Here is a 24,516-nt window from a genome sequence, read left to right on the forward strand (position 1 = left end):
CAATTCACAAAGGGGTTCAAAAGGTGACACAAGTAACTATAGCACTGTTAGTTTAACTTGTGTTCTGCAGAAAATATTGGAGTCACTGGTTAAAGAAGCATTGCAGGATCATCTAGACAAGACTGCAGTAATAGTTAAGACACAGCATGGGTTTGTTGAAGGAAGGGCTTGTCTGACCAATTAGATTGAATACTATGATGTGGTCACAAAGGAACTGAATCCCAAAAATAATTTTGATATCATATACTTGGATTTCAGAAAAGCTTTTGATACTTTTGCACATGGAAGACAGCTGTACAAATTGGAGGGGTATGGCATTAAGGGTAAGTTGCTACAATGGATAAAGTGAGGTTGAGTGGGAGCCTACAGAGAGTGGTAATCAATGGACACTGCTCTTCGTGGACAAAAGTTATTAGTGGAGTTCCTCAGGTTGCAGTGCTGTGCTCATTGTTGTTTTGTGTATTCATCAATGATATTGATGAAGGTATATTAGGATTAATGTCCAAGTTCGCAGATTACACAAAGATTGGAAGGGTTGTTAATGACAGTAAAGACAGTATGCTACTCCAACTGGATCTAGATAAGTTGGGCAAATGGGCTGAGAAGTGGCAACTGAAGTGTAACATTGACAAATGCAAAGTATTGTATATTTATACCAATAACCCAAGAGAATCATACCAACTACGTGGTACTACACTCAGGGAAGTGGAAAGTGAAAAAGACCTAGGGGTAATTGTGCAGTCAAATATAAAATTCGCTACACAGTGCAGACAAGCTTCCAGGTCAGTCATGGTGTTTTGTCAGTGATATATGGGAATTTTGTTAGCAGAGACAGGGAGGTGATTATCCCACTGTACAAGGCAATGGTCAGGCCACACCTGGAGTACTATGTACAGGTCTGGAGGCCTCATTTTAGAAAGGATGTAGAGTTGCTAGAACGAGTACAAAGAAGGGCAACAAGATTGGTGAGGGGAAAAAAGGGATGCTCTTAGCAAGAAAGGCTTAAGTTCTGCAAATTTCAGTGCCTGGAGAGTAGGTACCTGCGAGGTTATCTTATTGAGGTGTATAAGGTCTTGAGTCAGTTGAGGAAGCTGAATGCTGATGGGATTCTTCCTCTTGCTCAGATTACTCACCTGAGGGAGCATAGATTCAAATTTAGGAAAGACAGTTGTAGAATAGATTTGTGGAAATTTGTCTTTAGCCAGCAGGTGGTAGATTGGTGGAACAGAGTTCCATCTTTTGTTGTGGAAGTTGATAGCCTAAATAAATTTAAGGCTGAGCTGGACAGTCATTTGAATGAATGGAGGGGGTGAAATGGGAGGGTTTTTTTTTTGTTTGGCTGATTCTACATAAGCTTACTTTCTTGCATCTTGTGCCTCTATTAATGCTAATGCTAATTTCCCTTGGCGCCTCTGTAACCAGGTGGGAAGGAACAGCAGTGCGTAGCACACGCTTCTTGATTAGAGTGGGGTTCAAGCCTGTCACCATCAAATACGGAGGATGCGGAAAGGTCAGGGAATGACCACCGCATATCCCGGACCAATATAGCCTTAGTTGCTAATGCTTCTAAAAACCAAATAACAAACATAACAAACAGATAATTTCCCTCCTCCCTTAAGCAATTATCCAGCTGACCTTTGAATTTACACAGACTGTCAGCCTCTACAATTCCAGCTATCGGTATTATCGCAAATGCAATTAGATCGAGTTTAGTACCAGTTTATAACAGATTCCACTAGCAGAAATGCAACTGGAAATTGTTTTTATTGTTTTATGGTAGTAACCTCCAAAAATGTGCTTTAGTAAAATGAGGTGTTAATAGTGTATCTCTGCCTTTATGGTGTTGTTTATTCAGTTGCTACTTGCACACCGCTTTGTTTATGTGTATCAAGCATGCCTCCTCATTTTGTAATTGTGCTTTATTCCCTAAAAATGAGTAAAATACTTAAAAGGTGTGAAAAGGAAGCATCTTGGTGAAGACAGTACAGATTCAGAGAGAAAAAGAAAAGCAATATCGATAAACAGAGGCGGACTGGGTCAAAAATTATTACCCGGGAAAATTTGTAATGGCCTCATACTATGGTCTATGGCCAAATCACACCGGCCTCCAGCCCACCGAGGTTTCTCTGGTAAGGATTATGGCCAGTCCATAGAGAAAAAAAATATGAAATTGTGAAACGCTTTGAGCGAAAAGAAAGACCATGTGATATTGCATGTGCTATAAGCCTAAATGAGGCAACGCCGAGAATTAGAAAGAATGCAGAGAAAATGTAAACTCTCAAAGCAGGAACAACTCAAAGTGCAATTTAAATCAATTAGATCAAGACACAAAGAATTGAAAGAGAACAAATTTGCTTATGATAGAAGCAAAAGCATTAGCAATATTTTATTACGTAATAGTTGTAATAAAATACGTAAGTATTTTATTACAATTATTTATTGTGTTTGGTAATGTTTTGGTTACAAATGTGTGTTCAATCTTGGGTAGTCGGCACCTAACCCTATTTTTCCCATAGGGCCTGTTGTTTATATTGCATGATTTTACATTGCATGATGGTTTCTAGGAACACATCTATCATGCTATACCAGGACTGACTGTACTTCTATTTATTTAATTTTGTATTAAATATCCCCACCATCCTCTATATCAGGCGCGGCCAACTTAATTTTTGATGAGATTTATTTTTTTTCTTTCTTCAAAATGTGCCACGATCTACCTTCTCAAGAATTTCATTGCACATGATGAAAAAAGGTATTCAACACATTGAAAAATATTGTTTATAAATTTTAAAATTAAATACAATTCAGAAATCTTATTTTAAATTCATACATATTTAAAATTTTAATTTGTGTGAAGTTCGTGTCTTTGTGTCATATGCCAAGCTTTCAAAATCTGATATACTTGTGATAAAGCCAACCGTAAAGAATTTTCCGTATGAGAACAGAGATTCTTCGTCTTTTGTTTCAAATACGAAAAGGCCGATTCACATAGATATGTGGAACCAAAACAGCAATTTAAAGATTCGCTGAATTTTTTTACATTTCTGTACTTCTCTTGGCAAACATATTTCCAAAAGTCTTTTTCTGATGATCTGGCTTTTAGGTAGATATCATTTCGCAATGTAATAATTTCATTTTCAAGTAATATTTTCTCCATCTGAAAAATCTCAGCGTTTTTTTTTTTTTTTTTTTTTTTTTTGCAATTTGTTTCCTATAAAAGTCAACATTAAACGGATAAGAAATATATTGAACAATGTCTTCAATTGTTTTAAAATCACTGAATCTGGTTTCAAAATCATCCACAACTTTCTCAATTTCAGAAACATATTTCTTACTATTAAATTCAAAGACAGGATATTTTTGCAAATGACCTTGCATATTTGCAAAATGATTGGTTTTTTTCTTCTTTGAGATCCTTAGCTGTTGCCAAAAATTGATATTTATATGTAGAAATACTACTTATCAGTGTGTTGAAGTAAGTGCCTTTCTAAATTTCCTTTTATGGGTATAGCCACGGAAGCATTGCAAATCAAACAACAGTTTTCTTTTATTATTACAAAAAAAGTATTTTACTTCCCACTCTTGATGAAAATGATACATTTGCTCTTTTTCGTAGTACTAATTTTAAATCAAAGGTTATAAGTTTGTCCAGTTATTAATATTAAGTAAGCTAAATAAGAATTTGACACATACACTATGCTTTCCACAACGTAACTGCGTGCATTTTCACTAGACAAGCCTAGGGCTGCTCAGCAACAAGAGTAGTCATGTGGTTCAACGGATTTGTAATAAGCATATATAGTGGGGCACATAATAATAATAATAATATTTAGATTTTGACTAATCTGTTTTTTTATATATTTAAAATTCGTTGTGATTGACCAAAATTAAAGCTGCGATCGACTTGTTGGCCACCCCTGCTCTATATAATAATATTACATAGAGTTAGTGCAACTCAGTTATTGGAGGAATGAACACATAACAGTTGTGTTCAATATAAATTTTTCTTCAAAAAAAAAAGAAAAAGACTTGGCTGTTCAAGTAGATTAAATATTGGGTTTACTTAATCCATTCAAAGCTTTAAACACCTCAGTCAGATTTCCTGTCAATTACATTGACATTGATTTACCAAGTAGAGGTCACCCATTGGCTGATGAAAAGCGAATAAGTTTTGAAACAGTTGTCGTGGCAATTGCTCTGACTTATAATGCATAATGGATTCGCCAGTTGGGTGATGCTATGCGAATTAAAAATATATTAGTAACTTAAGTAAAACCATGGATAACGGTATTTGTCTAAGGTAGAAATAAGACCAACTTAATCAATTTTTAGTGTGAACAGAACATTCCCTTTGATTGCTCTGTTGCCACTAAAGCTATCTGCCTGTAAATACAAGCAGATGTTAATCACAGTAATGCAGTTAACATCTGCTTGTATATCTGCTTGTATTTATTTAAGATTATTTCATTTCAGGTTTTTTTTTTTTTTTTTCTAAATTTGACAGAAATACATTGTTATTATTGTTTTGTTTGTATTGTGAAATTTCTGGCTTTGTTTTGTGACACTTTGTGTTTACTGTTTTTAATTTTTTTTAAGAAGTTTAAAAAGAAAGAGTGGGAGTGAGAGAAAGATTTTGCTCATTGAATTCTTTTTGCTATATAAAGTGCCATTTTAATTCCTTTTTATTTTATTTTTTTTCCATTTGTTTTCAGCAATGCTCATCTCTTAGTTGTGAAATTGGGAAATTTTATCATTGGATCAATGGAAAGGGATCCTAATCAGCCTACTGTTAAAAGCTTAGTGAAAGCTGGCAGTACAGAAGTAAGAAATTATTCTTTATCTCTATATATTCTTTTACTGTTTTTGTTGAATTAACAATTGAAACCATTAGCAAAAAATAATGCTGAGAAGAAGTGCTGTCATCAGTTCATCCCCCCCCCCCCACACACACATTTATAATGCAAACAAAAACATTAATATTTAGAATTTGATATAAAAATCTGAATGGATTTTTTCCTGCTTGAGATATATTCTTGCTTTTAATAGTTATTATCAGCTTGTAAATAATATTGGAGAAATAAATGTTTTTTCTGAAAAGTTTAGAAGGCTAATTAAATAGGGAAATTTTTCATACTGTTATTATAGTAGGGATAATTCATAAGATAGATTATAAAATTAGTTGTTCATTTATATCATTATGCCTCTGAAAACTTAAATTTGACATACAGGAACCACAGAACAAAAATTTATAGCTATTTAGTGTGAGAATATTATACAGGAGCTTTGCTAGGGGATGAGGAGGTGATTATTCTATTGTACAAGGAAGTGGTTAGGCTTCATTCTGAGTACTACATACAGGTCTGGAGACCTCATTTTAGGAAGGATGTGGAGTTGCTGGAATGAGTACAGAGAAGGGCAACAAGATTGGTGAGGAGAACAAATGGGTGGTCTTACCAAGAAAGGCTTCAATTCTGTAAGTTGCAACATCTGGAGGATAGGCACCTGTCAGGTGATCTGATTGAAATATTTAAGGCTTTGAATGAATTGAGCAAGCTCAATGCCAATGGATTTCTTCCTCTTGCTTAGGGGGGCCACTGGTAGCATCTCTCCTTCTTCCACATGGTGGGGCCAGTAACCTGGGGGAAAAGACAACCCTCAGGGCTAAAAGGAGCAGAGATGGAAACAAATGAATTTCCATGTTTAGAGCCAAAGAGCACTCAACAAAGTGAAAATCATGATACTGACCATGACTTCTCTCTCTCTCTGTCTCTCAAAGATAATGAAAAAAGACATTGGCAGGCAGGAATCTCCAGCATTCTCTGTCAACACAACCTGTGGGTAAGCTCCCTCCCTTCATCATTCAGAGATACCTTGAACATGCCGCAGGCTCACCAAAAATGGTGAAATGCCCCCAATCTGGAGATTTATTAATATATACCACTAATACTTGACACTCTGAACCTGAACTATTATTACGTCTGACCTCCTTGAGTGGAATCCCAGTTCAAATCATACCTCATACCACCCTCAATTCTTCAAAGGGTGAGATCACTGAATGGGATTTATTGAACGTTCCTGAAGATGAAATATTCCAGGAACTTAAAGATCAAAAAGTCACTCAGGCAGAAAGGATCATGATTCGAAAAGATGGCAATTTAGTCCCTACCCGGAGTATAATTTTAACTTTTAGTTCTCCAAACCTACCATCTTCAGTCGAGGCAGGATATTTAAACTGTCACCTTCTGCCATATATCCCAAACCCCCTAAGATGTTTTGAATGCCAGAAATTTAGTCATTCCCGACAGCATGCTGTGGAGATGCAAAATGTGGATGTAAAGCTCATACACGAACAGAATGTAAGGCACCAACTCCACAGTGAACTAATTGCAAGGGCAACCATCTGGCATACTCCAAAGACTGCTACCCCTGGAAGTTGTGGAAAAAAATATAAAAATATAAAATTGAAAATAAAGTTTCCTACCAAGAGGCAAGAAAACAAGTAAAATTAAGTACACCAAAATGCACTTATGTTTCTACTACTTACAATCACCAATCAGTAGCATGTGAGACAGCAGTGTCCATTCCTCCAGACACATCGATCTCAGACTGGGCTCGATCAGTCCTCTCGGTCCAGCATCCATCTCCACCAAAGGTAGTAAACCAATGTAGTAATCTACCACTGGCAGTTCCATCCCAAAGACTTCCCCATTGTCAAGCATTGGAGAATTTGCAAAAATCAGATCCAGTTGAGGTGAATCAATCTCACATATCAAGCATTGACACAGATGATACTACCAACTCAGAAGATCTGCTTGAAATACATGCAGATGATGATATGGAAGAGAGCAATGATTCAGGATGCCCAAATTTTCAAGGAAAGAAAAATCAAATCTCAACAGATATAAACAACCCATTCACAAAATACAGATAGACTCATCTTCCACTCACAAAACCAAACAATGGAATTGCAGAGGATTTCTCAGCAATATTGATGATATCTATGAACTAATTCACCATTACAATCCTGCTGCCATGTGCCTACAAGAAACAATTTTAACACCAAAATTCTCCATTTAAGTCAAAAACTATACTATCTTCAGTAAAGGTCGATCTGAAACTAACAGCCCAGCCTCCATGGAGGAGTAGCTAAACTTGTGGAATCACGAGTCCTCTCCAGGCACATTCCATTGCAAACACCATTAGAAGCTGTTGCTGCCCATATAGTAATTGGTATCACATTGACACTGGTCTTGATATAGCTTTTGCCAAATCAGGATCTAGAAAATCTTTTTTCTCTCAATTATTGTCTCCTATCTGTCTATTAGGAGATTTTAATGGACATCATCCATTGTGTGATTCTGTGGTCTCAGATGATGGACGTGGTGATCTTATTGAAATGCTACTTTACCGAGAGAATTTGACATTATTGAACACTGACTTACCCATTTACATCCATTTTCCTACTTGGTCAACCACTTCAGTAGATCTCTCAGTCTTCTCTCCGATCCTCTTCCCAACTATAGAGTGCACAGTGCATGACAATCCTCTAAACAGTGACCACTATTCACTGATTTGTAGCATTCAAACCACCCAGTCCAAACAAACAGAAACAAAAAGAAATGGAAATTTTCCGAAGCAAACTGGACAAAATTTACCAATCATCTATCTTTTGATGAGGATATCATTGAGCCTTCTGCTATTGACACCGCCACTGATCATATCACAATGCAGAAACTAACAGCTGCAACAGCCGTCATTCCATAGTGTCAAATAAGAAACCATCGGCATACCAATCACTGGTGGAATGGTGATTGTAACAAAGCGAAAAGAGAAAAAAATGCAGCATGCAACACCTTCCGCAAATATCCCACCACTGCCAACGGGCCCCGAGTGCTAAGCGAGTGATCAAAGCGAATTTAAAAGTGAACTTCAAAGCGACTTCTCCAGAATCAGCAGATTACTGAGAATTTAAGTCTTTATTTGCAAAATTATTTCATTTCTGCTCTTCTGAATAAAGAAGCAAGCTCTTCAAAAAAGAAAGGAAAGGTACCTTTCTTCTTGTATATTGAACTAATTTATATAACACACTAACCACTAACCTCTGATCTCTTGGTCACTGGTGGCACCGCTCCTGCCTCCACGTGGCGGGGCCGGTAACATGGGGGAAAAGTTATCCTCCGGGGCCAAAAGGAGCAATCATGGATTTTGACAATTATCCCGCACTTGAGCCTAAACACTCAACTCATGACCTGATTGAAACTGAACATGATGTATCACAAACCAAAAGACAACGTAGAAATGAGAATCAGCAGGAATTCCCAACATTCCTTATATTCCATTCTCTCTCATCCAAGCCTACGAGTGCCCTTTCACCATTTCTAATTCAGAAATGTTTAGAAAGCGTGGCTGGTTCACCGAAAATGGTGAAAAGACTCCGATCCGGAGATCTACTAATTGAAACAGCGAAATATCAGCATTCTCAGGCTCTACTAAAATTATCAAATTTTGGAGGAATTCCTATACATGTCACCCCTCATGCTACACTAAATAGTTCCAAAGGAGTAATAGCTGAGTGGGACTTGATGAATGTCGCTGAAAATGAGATAGTCGAAGAACTAAAAGAGCAAAAAGTCGTCCAGGCAAAATGAATAATGATTAAAAAGGATGGTGAACTTGTTCCAACTAGAAACATTATTCTAATGTTCGATACACCGACCTTACCATCATGTGTGAAAGCCGGATACCTAAATTGCTGAGTACGTCCGTACATTCCCAACCCAATCAGATGTTTTAAGTGTCAAAAATTTGGACACTCGCAAACAGTATGTCGAGGGGACACTACATGCCCGAACTGCGGCTCCAAAGATCATGCACAAACTGACTGCACTGCAGAAAATCCAAAATGCCCAAATTGCAAAGGCCAGCATCCAGCGTATTCAAAAAATTGTGAACTCTGGAGAGTAGGCAAAAAGATTCAGAAGTACAAAGTCGAACAAAAGGTCACCTATCAGGAAGCTAGGAAGCAAGTTATGCTCGATATGCCAAAAATTACGTATGCTGCAGCAACCAAAAAATATCAATCAACAGCAACCAAACGGCAGTAACAGTACCACCATCCATTTCGATTGCTGATTGGGCTTAATCAGTGCTATCATCCCCACAGCAGTCACCTACAGAACAATGTAAAGTAACTTCTGCTAGCAATACCCCGCTAACAGTCCCACCAACTGCTTCTGATACCGTAACAAAAACTGCAAAATCAAAAGCATCACCCCCAAACAGTTCAAACCAACCATGCTCAGCAAATATGGATATTGATTCTGGTACCCTACAGAATGAACCAATACTAGATCTACATGCAGAAGATGATATGGAAATTGGACGCCCCACTTTTCCAAAAAAAGAAAAGATGAAACTAGATCGAGGCAAACAGGCAGGACATAAAAAACAGACAGAACCATACACAATTTCTAAAATTAAATAATGCACAACATTATACAATGGAACTGTAGAGGTCTACGAAGCAATATTTTAGATATTTATGAACTAATCAAACAACATAGTCCAGTTATCCTATGCCTGCAAGAAGCCAATCTAAACCCACAAGTGAATCCAGTGATCAAAAACTATAGTATCTATCAACAGGACAGAAACAATACTAATTCAACAAGAGGAGGCGTAGCCATAATTGTCGACAACAAGGTTCCTACAAAACAGATCCCGCTGCAGACCACATTAGAGGCTGTAGCAGTACGAATTGATCTGAGTGTTATGTTAACAGTAGTCTCACTGTACCTTTCCCCAAACCAAGAATTCAATGTGAAAGAGCTGGAGGAACTTAAGGCAGTTTCCATCGCCTTTTATTCTGCTAGGAGATTTCAATGGGTACCACACTATGTGGGGATCTCCCCAGATAAACAAAAGAGGAAAACTCATTGAAACAATTATTGATAACCAGAATCTCACATTATTAAACACTGGTGCTGACACCTATATTCACTTTCCAACCGGAGTATCTACTGCCATAGACTTATCAATATGTTCCCCAAAATTGTTCCCAATCATTCAGTGGTCAGTCTCAAATAACCCACTGAACAGCGACCATTACCCGATTATTTGCAAATTGCGAACAAACAGAACCTCACATATAATCAGTCCCATAAAATGGAAATTCTCCAAAGCAGATTGGAACAAGTTCACCAATGCAATTTCCTTTGATGATCAAGTTATTATAAACCAGCCTATTGATGATGTTACCGACCATATTACTACACAGATAATAACAGCTGCAACCAGTGCCATACCCAAAGTCATAATCGGTCCACATAGATATGCCAATATTTGGTGGAATCGTGATTGTCGAGATGCTAAAAAAGAACGGAATAAGGCATGGAATCTTTTTCGCAAGCATCCAACAACCGAGAACCTAATTAATTTTAAGAAACTCAAAGCCAAGGCACGTTACGTGCAAAAGCAAAAAAAGACTTTTGGATCCGGTTTGCTTCTACCATCACTAAAAATACTGAAAGTAGCAAAATATGGAATAAAATAAAGAAACTAAATGGAAAATATCTCCCAGAACTAATGCCTATTCTAAGCTGGAAGGGTAAAGAGTTTTCCTCTTCAGGTGGATATTGCAAATGCCCTGGCAGAATGCTTTTCTCAAATATCAGCCACGGCGGCATATGAGCCTGCCTTCAAACAGTATAAAGCCAACGCAGAAAAGTATAAACTGAACTTTCATACAACGGCATCTCTCTCATATAACAGACCTTTTACATTACTGGAACTAGAGGGCTCCCTAAACCGGTCAGCGAATACTGCACCAGGGCCTGATGGAATATACTACATGATGCTTAAACATCTAAACAATCAAGCTGTGAATTCACTATTGGCATATTTCAACCGGCTATTCTCAGAAGGTTGCTTCCCTCTTTCTTGGCGCCACTCAATTGTCCTAGCCTTTCCTAAACCTGGAAAGGATCAATCAGAACCACAAAACTATCGGCCAATATGTCTCAGCAGTTGCCTTGGTAAGATAATGGAAAAAATGATTCATGCTCGATTAGTCTGGTTTCTAGAATCTTATTCGGTAATGGACAAGAATCAATATGGCTTTAGGAAAAATCGATCAACTCTAGATCTTATGATCAAGGCAGAATCCAACATACGGAATGCTTTTATCCGTAGAGAACATCTCGTCATGGTCTGCCTGGACATTGAAAAAGCCTTTGATACAACCTGGCGTTATGGCATACTTCAAAATCTCTATGCCATAGGACTTCGGGGCCAGCTACCACTAATCATACAGAGCTTTCTCCAAAATAGAACATTTCAGGTGCGTTATTGCAATACACTGTCCCAAAAGGTTGTTCAGGAAGAAGGGGTCCCACAAGGATCAGTTCTTAGTGCAACACTCTTTGCAGTTATGCTGAACAATGCAACAGATAATATTCTGCTTAATGTCGACACTTATCTGTACGCAGACGACCTTACGATATCCTGCCATTCACTAAATATGCGCTCCATTGAACGCCACCTGCAACTCTCAATAAACAAAATAGAGTCATGGGCATCCCACAATGGCTATCGCCTATCCAGAACAAAAACAACTGCTATTCACTTTTCTAAAAAGCGACAGCTTCATCCAGATCCTGAGCTAAGGTTAGGAGCCCAACTAATACCACTCAGCAACAATATCCGGTTCTTGGGTTTAGTACTGGACACTAAACTTACCTTTCAAGCACATATAATGCAAATGAGAACTCAGTGCATGAGAAAGATGAATATTCTCAAAGTTATATCTTCTATGACATGGGGAGCTGATCGCTTCACACTCTTACACTTATATCGTACTTTAATAAGATCTCGACTAGATTATGGAGCCCCAGTTTATGACTGCGCGTAAGACAGTACTAGCCCGGCTCAATCCAGTCCAGCATAGTGCTCTGAGGATTGCTTTAGGAGCCTTTAAGACCTCCCCAGTGCAAAGTTTGTATATAGACGCCAATGAACCACCACTACATCTTAGGAGAAAAGTATTGCTCCTTAACTATGCAGCCAAACTACATAGCCTCCCTTCTCACCCCATCTGGACATAACTGTTTGAACCTCAGTGGGAAAATTTGTATAAAAATAAACCCAATGAAAACAAACCTGCTGGTATCCGGCTACAAGAGCTAACCAAAAATTGGAACATCTGTCTAGGAAACATCTCTCAAGCTGCAGATGTATTACAAGCACCATGGGCAATGTATATACCTCTTTGCGATAACTATTTTCTACTGTGGGGAAAACACTCCCTATCAAATCACAATCTTAGACAGTTACATGCGGACCATGCATTGACCAATGCTCACAGTCTTCATATATACACAGACGGATCCAAGACTGATATATCCGTGGGAGCTGCAGTAATCAGTCCTACATCCACTGCTTCTGTACAATTACCATGTGAATGCAGTGTATTTACTGCCGAATTATATGCAATCAAAATGGCTCTAAATCTCCTTAATGATCTTTTAAATATCCAGGTCATAATATACACAGACTCTTTAAGTGCAATGAATGCCCTACAGGAAAAACCACAAAATTCCCATCCACTTCTCACACAAATCAGATCACAGTTATATCACCTTAATAAAAATAAACTGACTGTCACGTTCTGCTGGATACCCAGCCACGTCGGAATTACCGGAAACGAGCGTGCAGACGAAGCAGCAAAACACCCTGCTTGCTTTGATCCCATCCCAGTTCCTTTTTCTGATTACAAGCCAATCATACGGAGGATATGTACAGAGATGTGGTCTGAAAAGTGGCATAATCAGATATCAAACAAACTTCTTGAAATAAAACAAAACCCACAGCTATGGAGATCTAGTTCCCAATTAACCAGGCACAAAGAGGTCGTGCTTGCAAGAGCACGAATTGGTCATATGCACCTAACGCACCTTTTTTTACTGCTAGGAGAAGAGCCTCCTCTCTGCTCGCATTGTAGTTCCATCCTTACAGTGAAACATATTATTATTGAATGTGCACACTATGGTTCAGCTAGAATTGAATGTTTCAGATCTTTAATCAACTCACAAAAACCCTTGCAATTAGCTCATATACTTGGAGATGATGCCAATCTATCAGAGCTGTTTAAATATCTAAAAATGATAAACGTATACAGTCACTTCTAGAACAATTCCTTTCATATATTGACCAACAATCTTAAGTTATAGGCGCATTTTTGCCATAGCAGCCCTTGCGCCAATAAACCCCACTTCAACAACCACTGCCAACCTTATTAACTTCAAGAGACTGAGAGCTAAAGCTTGTTACATCCGACGAAAGGCCAAAAAAGACTCATGGAAAAAAATTTGCCTCCTCAGTAAACAAAGATACAGGAACTCCCTGACTTATGTAAGGGTTGCGTTCCATGGAATGCTACGTAAGTCGGAATTTCCCCCATGCTTGAGCAACACTCGCAACTGTGCTCGCTGAATTGATTGAATCAAAAAATAAATGTTCGATGAACATGTAAATAGAATTATTTATTCAATTTTTAAATCTCATGCGCAGAAAATATTAAAAAAATGTGCAATTAAAGAAAATTTCAAAATTATAAAATTAGAAAAAAAGAGAGGAAACAGGCATAATGTCAGTCAGTTTTACTTCTTGAGTGTCATTGCCAGAATCGACATCTTCAGTTGATAAGTACACGGATGTGGAGGTTGGGGACTGTGGAGATTTAGAAGGGGTCAACCGCTCGAACTTATGAAAGAACATTAATAAATGATTGACTGGACGGTGTTTTTTTTTCTTTTCCTCGTAGATTTATTTGTAGCAAGAATAACATTCACCCCTCTGTTCACGTTTAAGAATCGTTCGGTGTCAGGATCCATCTTTTCAAACCTTACCATTGCCGATGCAATTTCACGAATTGCCATTGCCATCTCTCTGGTGATGAAGCATCTCGGCTCCTCATTTGGTTCATCTTGAGTTACATCAGCATTTTTTTTCTTTCACTATATTGCTGCCTGTAAGTCAGTAAGTTCTTCGTTAGATAATTACTTCTCTTCTTCCTCTATTAACTCCTCCACGTCTTTGGCAACAACCTCCAACTGAAGTAGCTCTGCAACCTTTGCAATCTTATCTGTAACCTCTTCATATGATTCGTCTTTTTCGAATCCTTCGAAGCCTTTTACGTACCATGGGCATATTTTCTTCCATGCATCATTAAAACAACTTTTAGTAATTTCTGCCCAGGCCTTATTAATGTTTAAGATGGCATGGTAAATATTGTAAGATTTCCAAAAGTCTCTTCACATAATATTTCTCATTGTCCACTGTAGACAATGCCTGAGCAAATGTTTTGCGTAAATAGTATGCTTTTAAATTTGAAATAACACCCTGATCCATAGGTCGGATGAGTGAAGTCGTGTTTGGTGGTAGAAATATGACTCTCACATTCAAATTGAAATCATCTAGATGCATAGGATGTCCAAGAGCATTATCTAATAGAAGCAAAATCTTGAAAGGAACGTCGTTGTCATTACAATATTTTTCAACCTCATGAATGAAGCAGCATTTAAACCAGTGCTCAAAGAGAGATATTGTTATCCATGCTCTCTGGTTCGATCGGAAATTCACAGATAGGGTAGCTATATTGATGCCCTTAAATGCCTTAGGAATTCCAGAATGGTACACAAGGAGTGGTTTTAATCTGAAATCTCCCACTGCATTAGGCCCAAGAACGTGGTACGATCTTTTGATGCTTACAACATGGCATAGTATTTTCCTCTCTGGCAACGTTTGTTTGATCTGGCATTTTTTTCCAATACGGAGCAGTCTCATCAACATTAAAATTTTGATCTGTTAATAGCCGCCTTCATCAATAATTTTTTTCAAAGACACATCACAAAATTTCTCTGTAGCTGCAGAATCGGCACTGGTGACTTTGCCACACTTTAATGTTGTGGAAACCAGCGCAATGCTTGAACCTATTATACCACCACGTTGCTTGCCACAAACTTCGGTTGGGGTTCACTGTACTTATCCCTAATATCTTTATAAATACTTGTTGCTTTTGCTTGAATGGTCATTAGACTTGGGCACTTGCTTCTGAATCTGATTTTCCATCTATATTATTAACAGCTGTTCCATCTTCGATATATAGCACCTGAATGCTGTTTTGTGATCACTGTTGATCTTAAGTGCATTGATCCTTTGACATGTTCTTTTATACGTGCACTGTCCTTTAAAATACTATTCACTGTTGAAGCAGTGAGACCTAATTCCCTTGCAGTAGATGACAAGCTTTGTCCTGCTTCATACTTCTTAATCATTTTCATCTTCATTTCTAAATTAATTTTGTTTCGTTTTCTGGCCTTACCACCACTTGCACTTTTCGTTGGTCACTTTCCCTTCATCATTGTAATACGTAAATAGAAATAAAGAAAAGTTTATGAAAATTTGTTTTTTACATGATTGATGATTTCAGTGAAGGGGAACACATTTCACCATAATAGCTTAAAATTGCAGTTATTGGTATTATCGCAAATGCAATAAGATCGAGTTTACTACCAGTTTATAATTAGATGCACTAACAGAAAAGCCCAAAAACCATAAAGTGCAAATTATTTTTATTGTTTTACGGTCTTGACGTCCAGAAATGTACTTTAGAAAAATATCACAAAGGCGTTCAAAATTGATTCTTATAACGGGAACATGTGATAAAGCGATGAAAGAGTAGTGCAATTTCCATTATAAATATGACTGTATATAGAGATAAATAGCCTAGTAATATAGCAAAATTTTCAACTTCCAAGGACTTGGAACTAAATACCAAAAAAAAAAAAAAAAAATGTGTTATTGTGTTCACATTACGATATTTTCACTATATCTCCATTTCTTCCTACGTGATGCAAAATATGTTTCCACTGGCTGGCCAAAACTTACGTTAAGTCGAGTATTACATAAGTCGGGGTGTTCTGTACTGATACCCGAATAGTCTGGGAAAAAATAAAGAAGCTAAGCATGAAATATCATATACTGTATTTCCCCATGTATAAGACGCACCTCTTTTCGAAAAATTTGGGTTTAAAAACTGGGTGCGTCTTATGTAGAGTGGTTGTAGATTTTTTTACTTGCATTTCCCACTTTTTCGCGCTTGTTGTCTTTACACTCATTGTTTCGCACTTGTTACCAATATATTAGGTTACGTTTTGCCACGTTCTGCCTAGAAATGGCTCAGAAAAGATTTTCTTACAGTGCTGAATTCAAGTTAAAAGTGATCCAGTTTGCAAGAGTGAATGGAAATTGTGCTGCTAAACGTAAGTTTCATTCTCCTCCAACTGAGAAAACAATCCGAGACTGGCTACGGGAAGAAGAAACCCTATTGAAAACGCCATGGCAGAAGGCCATGAGAGGCAAGTCAGCAAAATGGCCTGATTTAGAGAGGGAATTGAAGATGTGGATTGAAGAGCAAAGGGCAATTGGAATTCCTGTGTCCACAAAGATGGTTCAGCATGAGGCAAGAAGAATTGCTGATGAAAAGAAGTTACTGATTTCAAAGGAGGACACAATTGGTGCTTCAGGTTCATGAAACGGAATGGACTAAGCATGCGTACATGCACCAGACTTGCCCAAAAGATGCCTGAAAGCTATGAGAAGAAGGTCCTTGAATTTCATCATTTTGTCATTCAATGTTGGAAGACATCAGATTGAGTTGGGACCGATTGCAAATATGGACGAAGTCTCCCTTCAATTTGATGTCCCAAGTAACAGAGCTGTTGATAAGAAGGGGGTGAAAACTGTAACTGTGAAGACAAGTGGACATGAAAAGAGTTATTATACAGTTGTTCTAACTTGTTGTGCCGACAGAACCAAGCTGCCTCCTATGCTGATTTTCAAACGCAAAATAATGCCAAAAGAAGACATTCCTCGAGGAGTGATTGTCCCCGTTCATGACAAGGGTTGGATGGATCAGGATGGGATGAAGATCTGGTTTGAGAAAGTTTGAATCAGGAGACCAGGTGGGCTCTTACGCAAACCTGTCCTATTGGTGCTTGATCAGTTCAGGGCACACATAACAAAAAACACAAAGAAGATTGCTGTAGAGCAAAAAACATGCTGTCATAACTGGAGGCTTGACATCCCAGCTCCAACAACTTGATGTCATCATTAACAAACCCTTCAAAGCTGCCATGAGAGACGAATGGAACCAATGGATGAAGTCTTCTGGGGACAATTTGACACCAGCAGGAAGAGTGAAGAAACCAACAATAGGAAAAGTTTGTATCTGGGTGAAAAGATCCTGGGATAATATCAAGATTGAGATCGTTGTCAAGTCATTTAAGAAATGTGGCATTTCAAATGCCATAGATGGAACTGAAGACAGTGATTCGTCATCAGACACAGATGAGGACAAGCTAATGGATGGGAGTTTTGACAGTGATGAAGAGTTGTATGAATTTTATGATGAATAAAACTTGAATTTGATAACTTTATGTAATATATATTTTTTCAAATTTTGGGCCCCAAAATTAAGGTGCGTCTTATACATAGGGAATTATGGTATGACCTTCTCCTATTATTAACTGGAATGGGAAGGAGATTTCTTCTCCTGGGGACATTGACAATGGTTTAGGAACTGTGTTCTGTGAACTATCTTCTTGAAGTGCATATCAACTGTCTTTTCAAAAAATTAAAGTCGAAGCTGAGAAAAGGAAACTGAACTGAACTTCAAAGCTGCATATCCTTTACCCTGAAACCACTCACAATATCTGAACTGAAAGAATCTATATATACCTCAAGAAACAGTGCTCCTGATCCTGACAGAGTTACTATATAATGCTTCAACATCTCAATTAGCAATCACTATCATCATTACTAAAATTTTACAATCGGACATTCTCAGAGCACGTATTTCCCACTTCCCGTGAACATTCTTATGTAATAACTATACCGAAACCTTGAAAAGATCATTCGATTCCTCACAATTATAGACCAATTTCTCTAACCAGCTTCTTGGATAAGACTTTGGAAAACTTGGTTCACCATCGACTCACCTGGTATCTTGAATCCAGAAACATAATCAGTAACAATCAGTTTGATTTTCGAAAGAACATCTTCCCTAGACCGCAACAAAAGCTGAATCAAATATAAGAAATGCATTTGTCAAACACTGTGATTGCAGTATAATTGCATGCCTTTCCGATGGTCCTTCATACTTCTGTAACCAGTGATTCCATTATTTTCTCTGGAAAAGATGTCAAGCTAACAATTTGTAATTACTCATATCCCCTTTGTGAATTGGGGTTATATTTGCACATCTGCAGTCCATAGGGACCTTCCCTGAATTCAAGGATGCTCTTATAATTATGACTAAGTGTTTGCTTACTAATTTGATGCCTTGTTTAATTTAATTGGCTAGATTCCATCTGCCTCAGTTGCCTTTTTTTGTTTATCCTCTTAATTTCTCCTCCAGTTTACTAGTCTATTTCAATTTATCTCCTAATTTATTTCCTAAAGAATTCCTCACATGCGAGGAATTCTTTAGGAAAGGGGAATGCAAGAAGTTTATCAAAAGAATTCCTTGCATGTGAATGTAGATGTAAAATACCTATTCAATTTATCTGCAACTTGAGCAGTGTCATCAACAGTTAAGCCATAGACATCAAGTGGTCCAATGTGAGTCAACTCCTTCCTTCTACTGTTAATATAAGCATAGAAGTCTTTGTTGTTTTAATTTGTGTTCTTTCCCAGAGACTTTTCATAATCTGCCTTAGCTTGCCTAATCTCCTTTGTGACTTGATTGCAGACTAATTTATATCTACCCTAGGCTTCTGAATCAGCTGTTAATTTATATGCATCCCATACACTTTTCTTCTCTGCCATGTGTCTCATCTCAGTAGTTCGTCTGATAACCATGTAGGTCTGAGCCTTGAACAGTGTTTCTTTGTTGGTAAGAAAATCCTAGTAGGTTCTTTGATTACTTCTCTGAATACTTCCTATTTAGAATTTGCTGTCGACAATATCATCAGTTGGTCCCACTGTACACAATATAAAATCTCTGCCCAGCCTGTCCTGTCCTTCCAATGTACATTGTACTCCCCATGCTCAAATTCACTGCTACCCTGTGGCAGTGATCTGCAGGTAAAACCACCACTTTGGGTGTTTTACCTGCAGATTCTTAATGCATATAGAATCACTGCTGATAACCAGATCAAGAGTGTTGCTTCTGCTGCTTTATAAAACAATCATCCAAGAAATCCACAAAAGTCTTGCTAGTGTACAAGTGACCAACCCACAAATTCCAGTCAACATTTGGAATATATGAGATTCTGATTTGCTGGCCCACTTTATTTCCCTGTACAGCTTTTTGGTATACTCGTCACAGTCATTAAGTCTATAACACACTGCTACTCTCACTTCTGTTTTCTCAGTGCTTATATCACATCAGACTAACTCAACATTTCACTTATTACCCAATTCAACCGGGTCCACCGCCTTAGATTTAATATTCTTCTTAAATAAGAGAACAAAATCTCTGCTCAATCTTTCCTGTCCTTCCTGTGTACATTTTACTCCCCATGTTCAAATTCACTCAGACATAATCATTTATGTCTGAGTGAAACCATATCTCTGCTATTATATAGGGCACGAAAGGTGATATTGTTGTATACGATGGTACTAATTACCTTAAGAATAAGAGATCTGCAGATATGCTTTAGAAGTACAGGTCAACGCTGAAAAAAAGTTGTGAGTTAGGGTTAAATTTGAAAATGACTGCAATTCTGCCCAGACACGATAGGAGGGATTTTTTAACATGGTCTGTACTTGCTAACAGGAGAGACTGCTTCTATAGGGATAGGATACACTTAAATAGAAGGGTGCAAGAATATTTGTGATGCTATCGAGGCAGAGTTAGGTGGGTCGGAAAACTGCTAGATTGGGGGGGGGATTCACGGACTAAAAGATTAAAGGTAGCTGTAGGAAGAGGTGAAAGTGCTTGCACTGCTTCTATTATACTGAGCAGGAGCCTAGAGAGCAGGTTGCAGGGGACTTCAGGAGCTTTTGGGAATCATCATGGAACAAGTAAATACATGGGCTGTGTTAGGGTAACTAAGAGTAAGAACAAGTGCATGTATACTTGCATGTACACCAATGCTAGGAGTTTGGTAAATAAAATTGATGAATTTGAAGTGCTGATCAAGACATCAAAGGTAGATATTGTTGGGATATGAGAGACATGGTGTCACACAGATATAAGCAGTGCAGAATTTCCATTCTATTTCTTGTGCGTTGGTCACTCGCACGCTATCAAGACTTTTGTGGATTTATTGACAGATCATTTTCTACAGCAACATGTTCGAGGGGCAACCAGACGAAGTAATACCCTTGATCTGATTATCAGCAGTGATTATTCATGCATTAAGAATTTGCAGATAAAGGAACCATTAGGTGACAGTGATCACAGTGTACTGATGTGGGATTTACGTAAAGATGTAACTACCATCAAGGGTAACGGGAAGGGTTTTTGCTTTCATAAAGGTGACTACAGTGGTCTTAAAGATTTTTTAAATTCTATACATAGGGTGAACTGATGATGTAACCAATGGTGAATTCTAAATGGGAAGCCTTCAGGGACTTAATCTTGGAGGCTACTAGACTTTTCATACCAAACTAAGAAATACTGTTCAAGGTTCAGGCCTAAATGGATGTCAGATAAGTTAATGAGACTCTTGTCAGAAAAGAAAAAGGATCGGATGCATATAAATTATCAGGTGACACAGAAACCTACAGTAGATATAAGCTTGTCTGTAATCAAGTCACGAAAGAGGTGAGGCAGGCAAAAGGTAGATTATGAGAAATCTTTGGCACAGGACACAAAGAAAAATGCAAAGAGCTCTTTACTTATGTAAACTCTAGAAGGAAGGGGATGAATCAGATTGGTTCACTTAACATAGATAGTTCGACTATCGATGATCCTGCAAAAGTAGCTGATAAACTGAATGAGTATTTTTCATCTACATTCACACATGAGGAGTTATTCAAGGATTGGAGTGCCAGAAGTTTATCAAACCCCAACAAGGAGCTAAGTGATTTTGTAATAACTGAGAGCAAAGTGGAGGAGAAATTGTTGAAGATAAATGTAAAAAAGTCAACTGAGGAAGATGGAATCTTTCCAGTTATAACGAAGGAGGCAGGAAGGGAAGTAAGTAAACCCTTAGCTGTAATTATGAGAGCATCCTTAGAGTCAGTGGAGGTCCCCATGCACTGGAGATGTGCAATTCTATCCCCATTTCACAAAGGGGGGTTCAAAGGTGAAACAAATAATTATAGAACTGTTAGTTTAACTTCTGTTCCTGGGAAAATAATGGAATCAATGGTTAAGGAGGTAATAGTGGCATGTGATGCAAGAAAGCAAGCGTATGAGCTTCTGCAGCATCAGCCAAAAAAAAAATTTGTCCAGTTTGTCCTTAAATTTATTTAACCTATCAACTTCCACAATGACAGGTGGAAGTTTGTTCCAGCAATTAACCACCCGCTGGCTAAAGGCAAATTTCTGCACATCTATTCTATATCTGTCCTTCCTCAATTTCAATTTATATGCCCCCTTAAGTTCGTAATCTGAACAAGTGGTAGAATCCCATTTGAAGCCTTATACACCTCACCTCAATCAGATCACCTCGCAGGTCCCTAGTCTCCAGCTGCTGCAATTTGCAGAATTTAAGCCTCTCCTGTTAAGAGGATCCCTTCATTCCCCTCACCAATCTTGTTTCCCTCCTCTGTACATGCTCAAGCAAATCTACATCCTTCCTAAAATGAGGCTTCCAGACCTGCATGCAGTACTCAAGGCATGGCCTGACCATTGCCTTATACAGAGGGACATCACCCCCTTTTCCCTGCTAACAAAATTCCTGTATATCATTGACAACACCCCATGACCTGCCCTGCCAGCCTCTCTGCATTGCTCAGAAAACTTCATATCTGACTGCACAATTACTCACTGGTGATTTTCTACATCATTAAGTGTAGTACCACACGGTTGGTATGTTTCTCTGGGTTACTTCTACCCATATACAGTACTTTGCATTTTTCAATGTTAAACTTCAGTTGCCACTTCTCCGCCCATCTGCCCAAATTTTCTAGATCCTGTTGCAGTAACACACTGCCGTTACTGTCATTAACAACCCTGCCAACCTTTGTATCATCTGCAAACTACGACACTAAGCCTGATATACCTTCATCAATATCATTGATAAATATACAAAACAACAGTGGACCCAACACAGAACCCTGTGGGACTCCACTAATAACATTAGTCCACGAAGAGCAGCACCCATTGATTACAACCCTCTGTCTTCTCACACTCAACCATCCTTTTATCCATTGTAGCAACTTAACCTTAATACCATTCTGCTCCAATTTGTACAGTAGCCTTCCATGGGAAACAGTGTCAAAAGCTTTCCTGAAATCCAAGTATATGATATCAAAATTATTTTTTTTGCATCCAGTTCCTTTGTAACCACATCATAATAACCAATCAAATTTGTCAGACATGACTTAACAAACCCATGCTGTGTCTGAATTATTGCTGCAGTCGTGTCTAGATCCTGCAATGCATCTTTAACCAGTGATTCCATTATTTTACCCAGAACAGAAGTTAAACTAACTGGTCTGTAATTACTCGTGTCAACCTTCGATCCCCATTTATGAATTTGGAACAGATTTGCACATGTCCAGTCCGTGGAGAACCTCCACTGAGTCCAAGGATGCTCTCATAGTTATGGCTAAGGGTTTGCTTAGTTGCTTTGCAGCCTCCTTTAATATAACTGGATAGATCGCATACATCCCAGATGCCTTTCTTATGTTTAAGTTCAACAATTTCTCCTCCACTTTTCTCTCATTTATTACAAAATCATTAAGCACCCTGTTACAATTTGATAACCTTCTGCCATTTTCAAACCTTAATAACTCCTCATGTGTGAATGTAGATGCAAAATACTCATTCAGTTTGTTTGCTATCTGAGTAGGATCATCAACAGTCAAACCATTGGTATCAGTTGGACCAATCAGATTCATCCCCTTCCTTTTAGAGTTTATATAAATAAATACTTGCTGATTTTCTTAGCATCTTTTGCCAAAGATTTCTCGTAATCTGCCTAACCTCGTTTCTAACTTGATTACAGACTAGCTTATATCTGCCATAGGCTTCTGTGGCAGATATAACCTGATAATTTTTATGCATCCCATGCATTTTTCTTCTCTGCCACAAGTCTCATTAGTTCATTTGACAACCAGTTAGGCCTAAACCTTGAACAATATTTCTTAATAGGTATGAAACTTTTAGTAGCTTCCACTATTAATTCCTTGAATGCTTCCCACTTAGAATTTTCTGTTGGTAACATCATCAGTTGGTCCCAATGTACAGAATTTAAAAACTGTCTGAGACCACTATAGTCACCTTTATGGAAGCAAAAACCCCTTCCTTTATCCCTGATGGTAATTATATCTTTAAGTAAATCCCACATCAGTACACTGTGATCACTGCCATGTAATGGTTCCTTTATCTGCAAATTCTTGATACACGAATGATCACTGCTGATAACCAGATCAAGAGTATTACCCTCTCTGGTTGCCTCTTGAACATGCTGCTGCAGAAAACAATCAGCCACTAAATCCACAAAAGTCTTACTAGTGTGCGAGTGACCAACCCATAAGTTCCAGTCTATATCTGGGAAGTTAAAATCCCCCATTATAAGACATTCTGATTTACTTGCCCACTCTATTTCTCTGTATAGTGTACAATGTTCATTGTACTCATTCGAGTCATTAGGCCTCTAACACACTCCTACTCTTATTTTTGCTTTCGCAGTGCTTATGTCACACCAAACTGACTCAACATTGCACTCTTCATCTATATCAACTGGATGCACTTCTTTTGATTTTGTTTTTCTTAATTAACAGCATAACACCTTCTCCCTTCTCCCTCAATGAGCACAGAACACATTGTACTCCCCAAATTCCAGTTCTGCATTCCTTATGTCTGTGTGACACCACGTCTCTGCTATCCCAACAATATCTGCCTTTGATGTCTTGACCAACACTTTAAATTGATCAAATTTATTTACTATACTTCTAGCATTGGTATACATGCAAGTATACATGTACCTATTCTTATTATTAGTTACCCTAACACATCCCATATACCCACCTGTTTCACGATGACTGCCACAGTCCCTGAAAAACCCCCCCCCCCTTGCTCCACGCCACTGCTTTTTCTAATAGAAGTATTGCAAGAATCTTCACCTCTGCCTGGAGCTACTTTTAACCTTTGTCTGTGAATCCCACCCCAAGCTAGCAGTTTTCGACTCTCCCAACACTGCCTTGATAGCATCAGCAAATTTGCTTGTGCCCTTTCTATTTAAGTGTATCACATCCCTGTAGATGCAGTCTCTCCTGTTAACGAGCACAGACCATGCTGAAAATAATTCTACCTTATGAGCCTTGCACATTCCCTCC

General features: G+C 38.2%; 1 protein-coding gene across 4 annotated transcripts in view; it reads left to right on the forward strand.

Moving 5' to 3' along the window:
* Vps13 (vacuolar protein sorting 13C) overlaps positions 1–24,516 on the forward strand; it is a 1,645,987-nt gene that overhangs the window by 404,063 nt on the left and 1,217,408 nt on the right. For all 4 annotated transcript variants that reach the window (XM_090373229.1, XM_090373247.1, XM_090373239.1 and 1 more), the window contains exon 19: positions 4,713–4,821. In XM_090373229.1, the coding sequence (XP_090229355.1) occupies positions 4,713–4,821 (109 nt within the window). The remainder of the gene's footprint in view (positions 1–4,712; positions 4,822–24,516) is intronic.

The sequence above is a fragment of the Mastigoproctus giganteus genome, chromosome 1 (assembly GCF_048544385.1).
Source record: "Mastigoproctus giganteus isolate SK-2022 chromosome 1, ASM4854438v1, whole genome shotgun sequence".
Taxonomy (NCBI): domain Eukaryota; kingdom Metazoa; phylum Arthropoda; class Arachnida; order Uropygi; family Thelyphonidae; genus Mastigoproctus; species Mastigoproctus giganteus.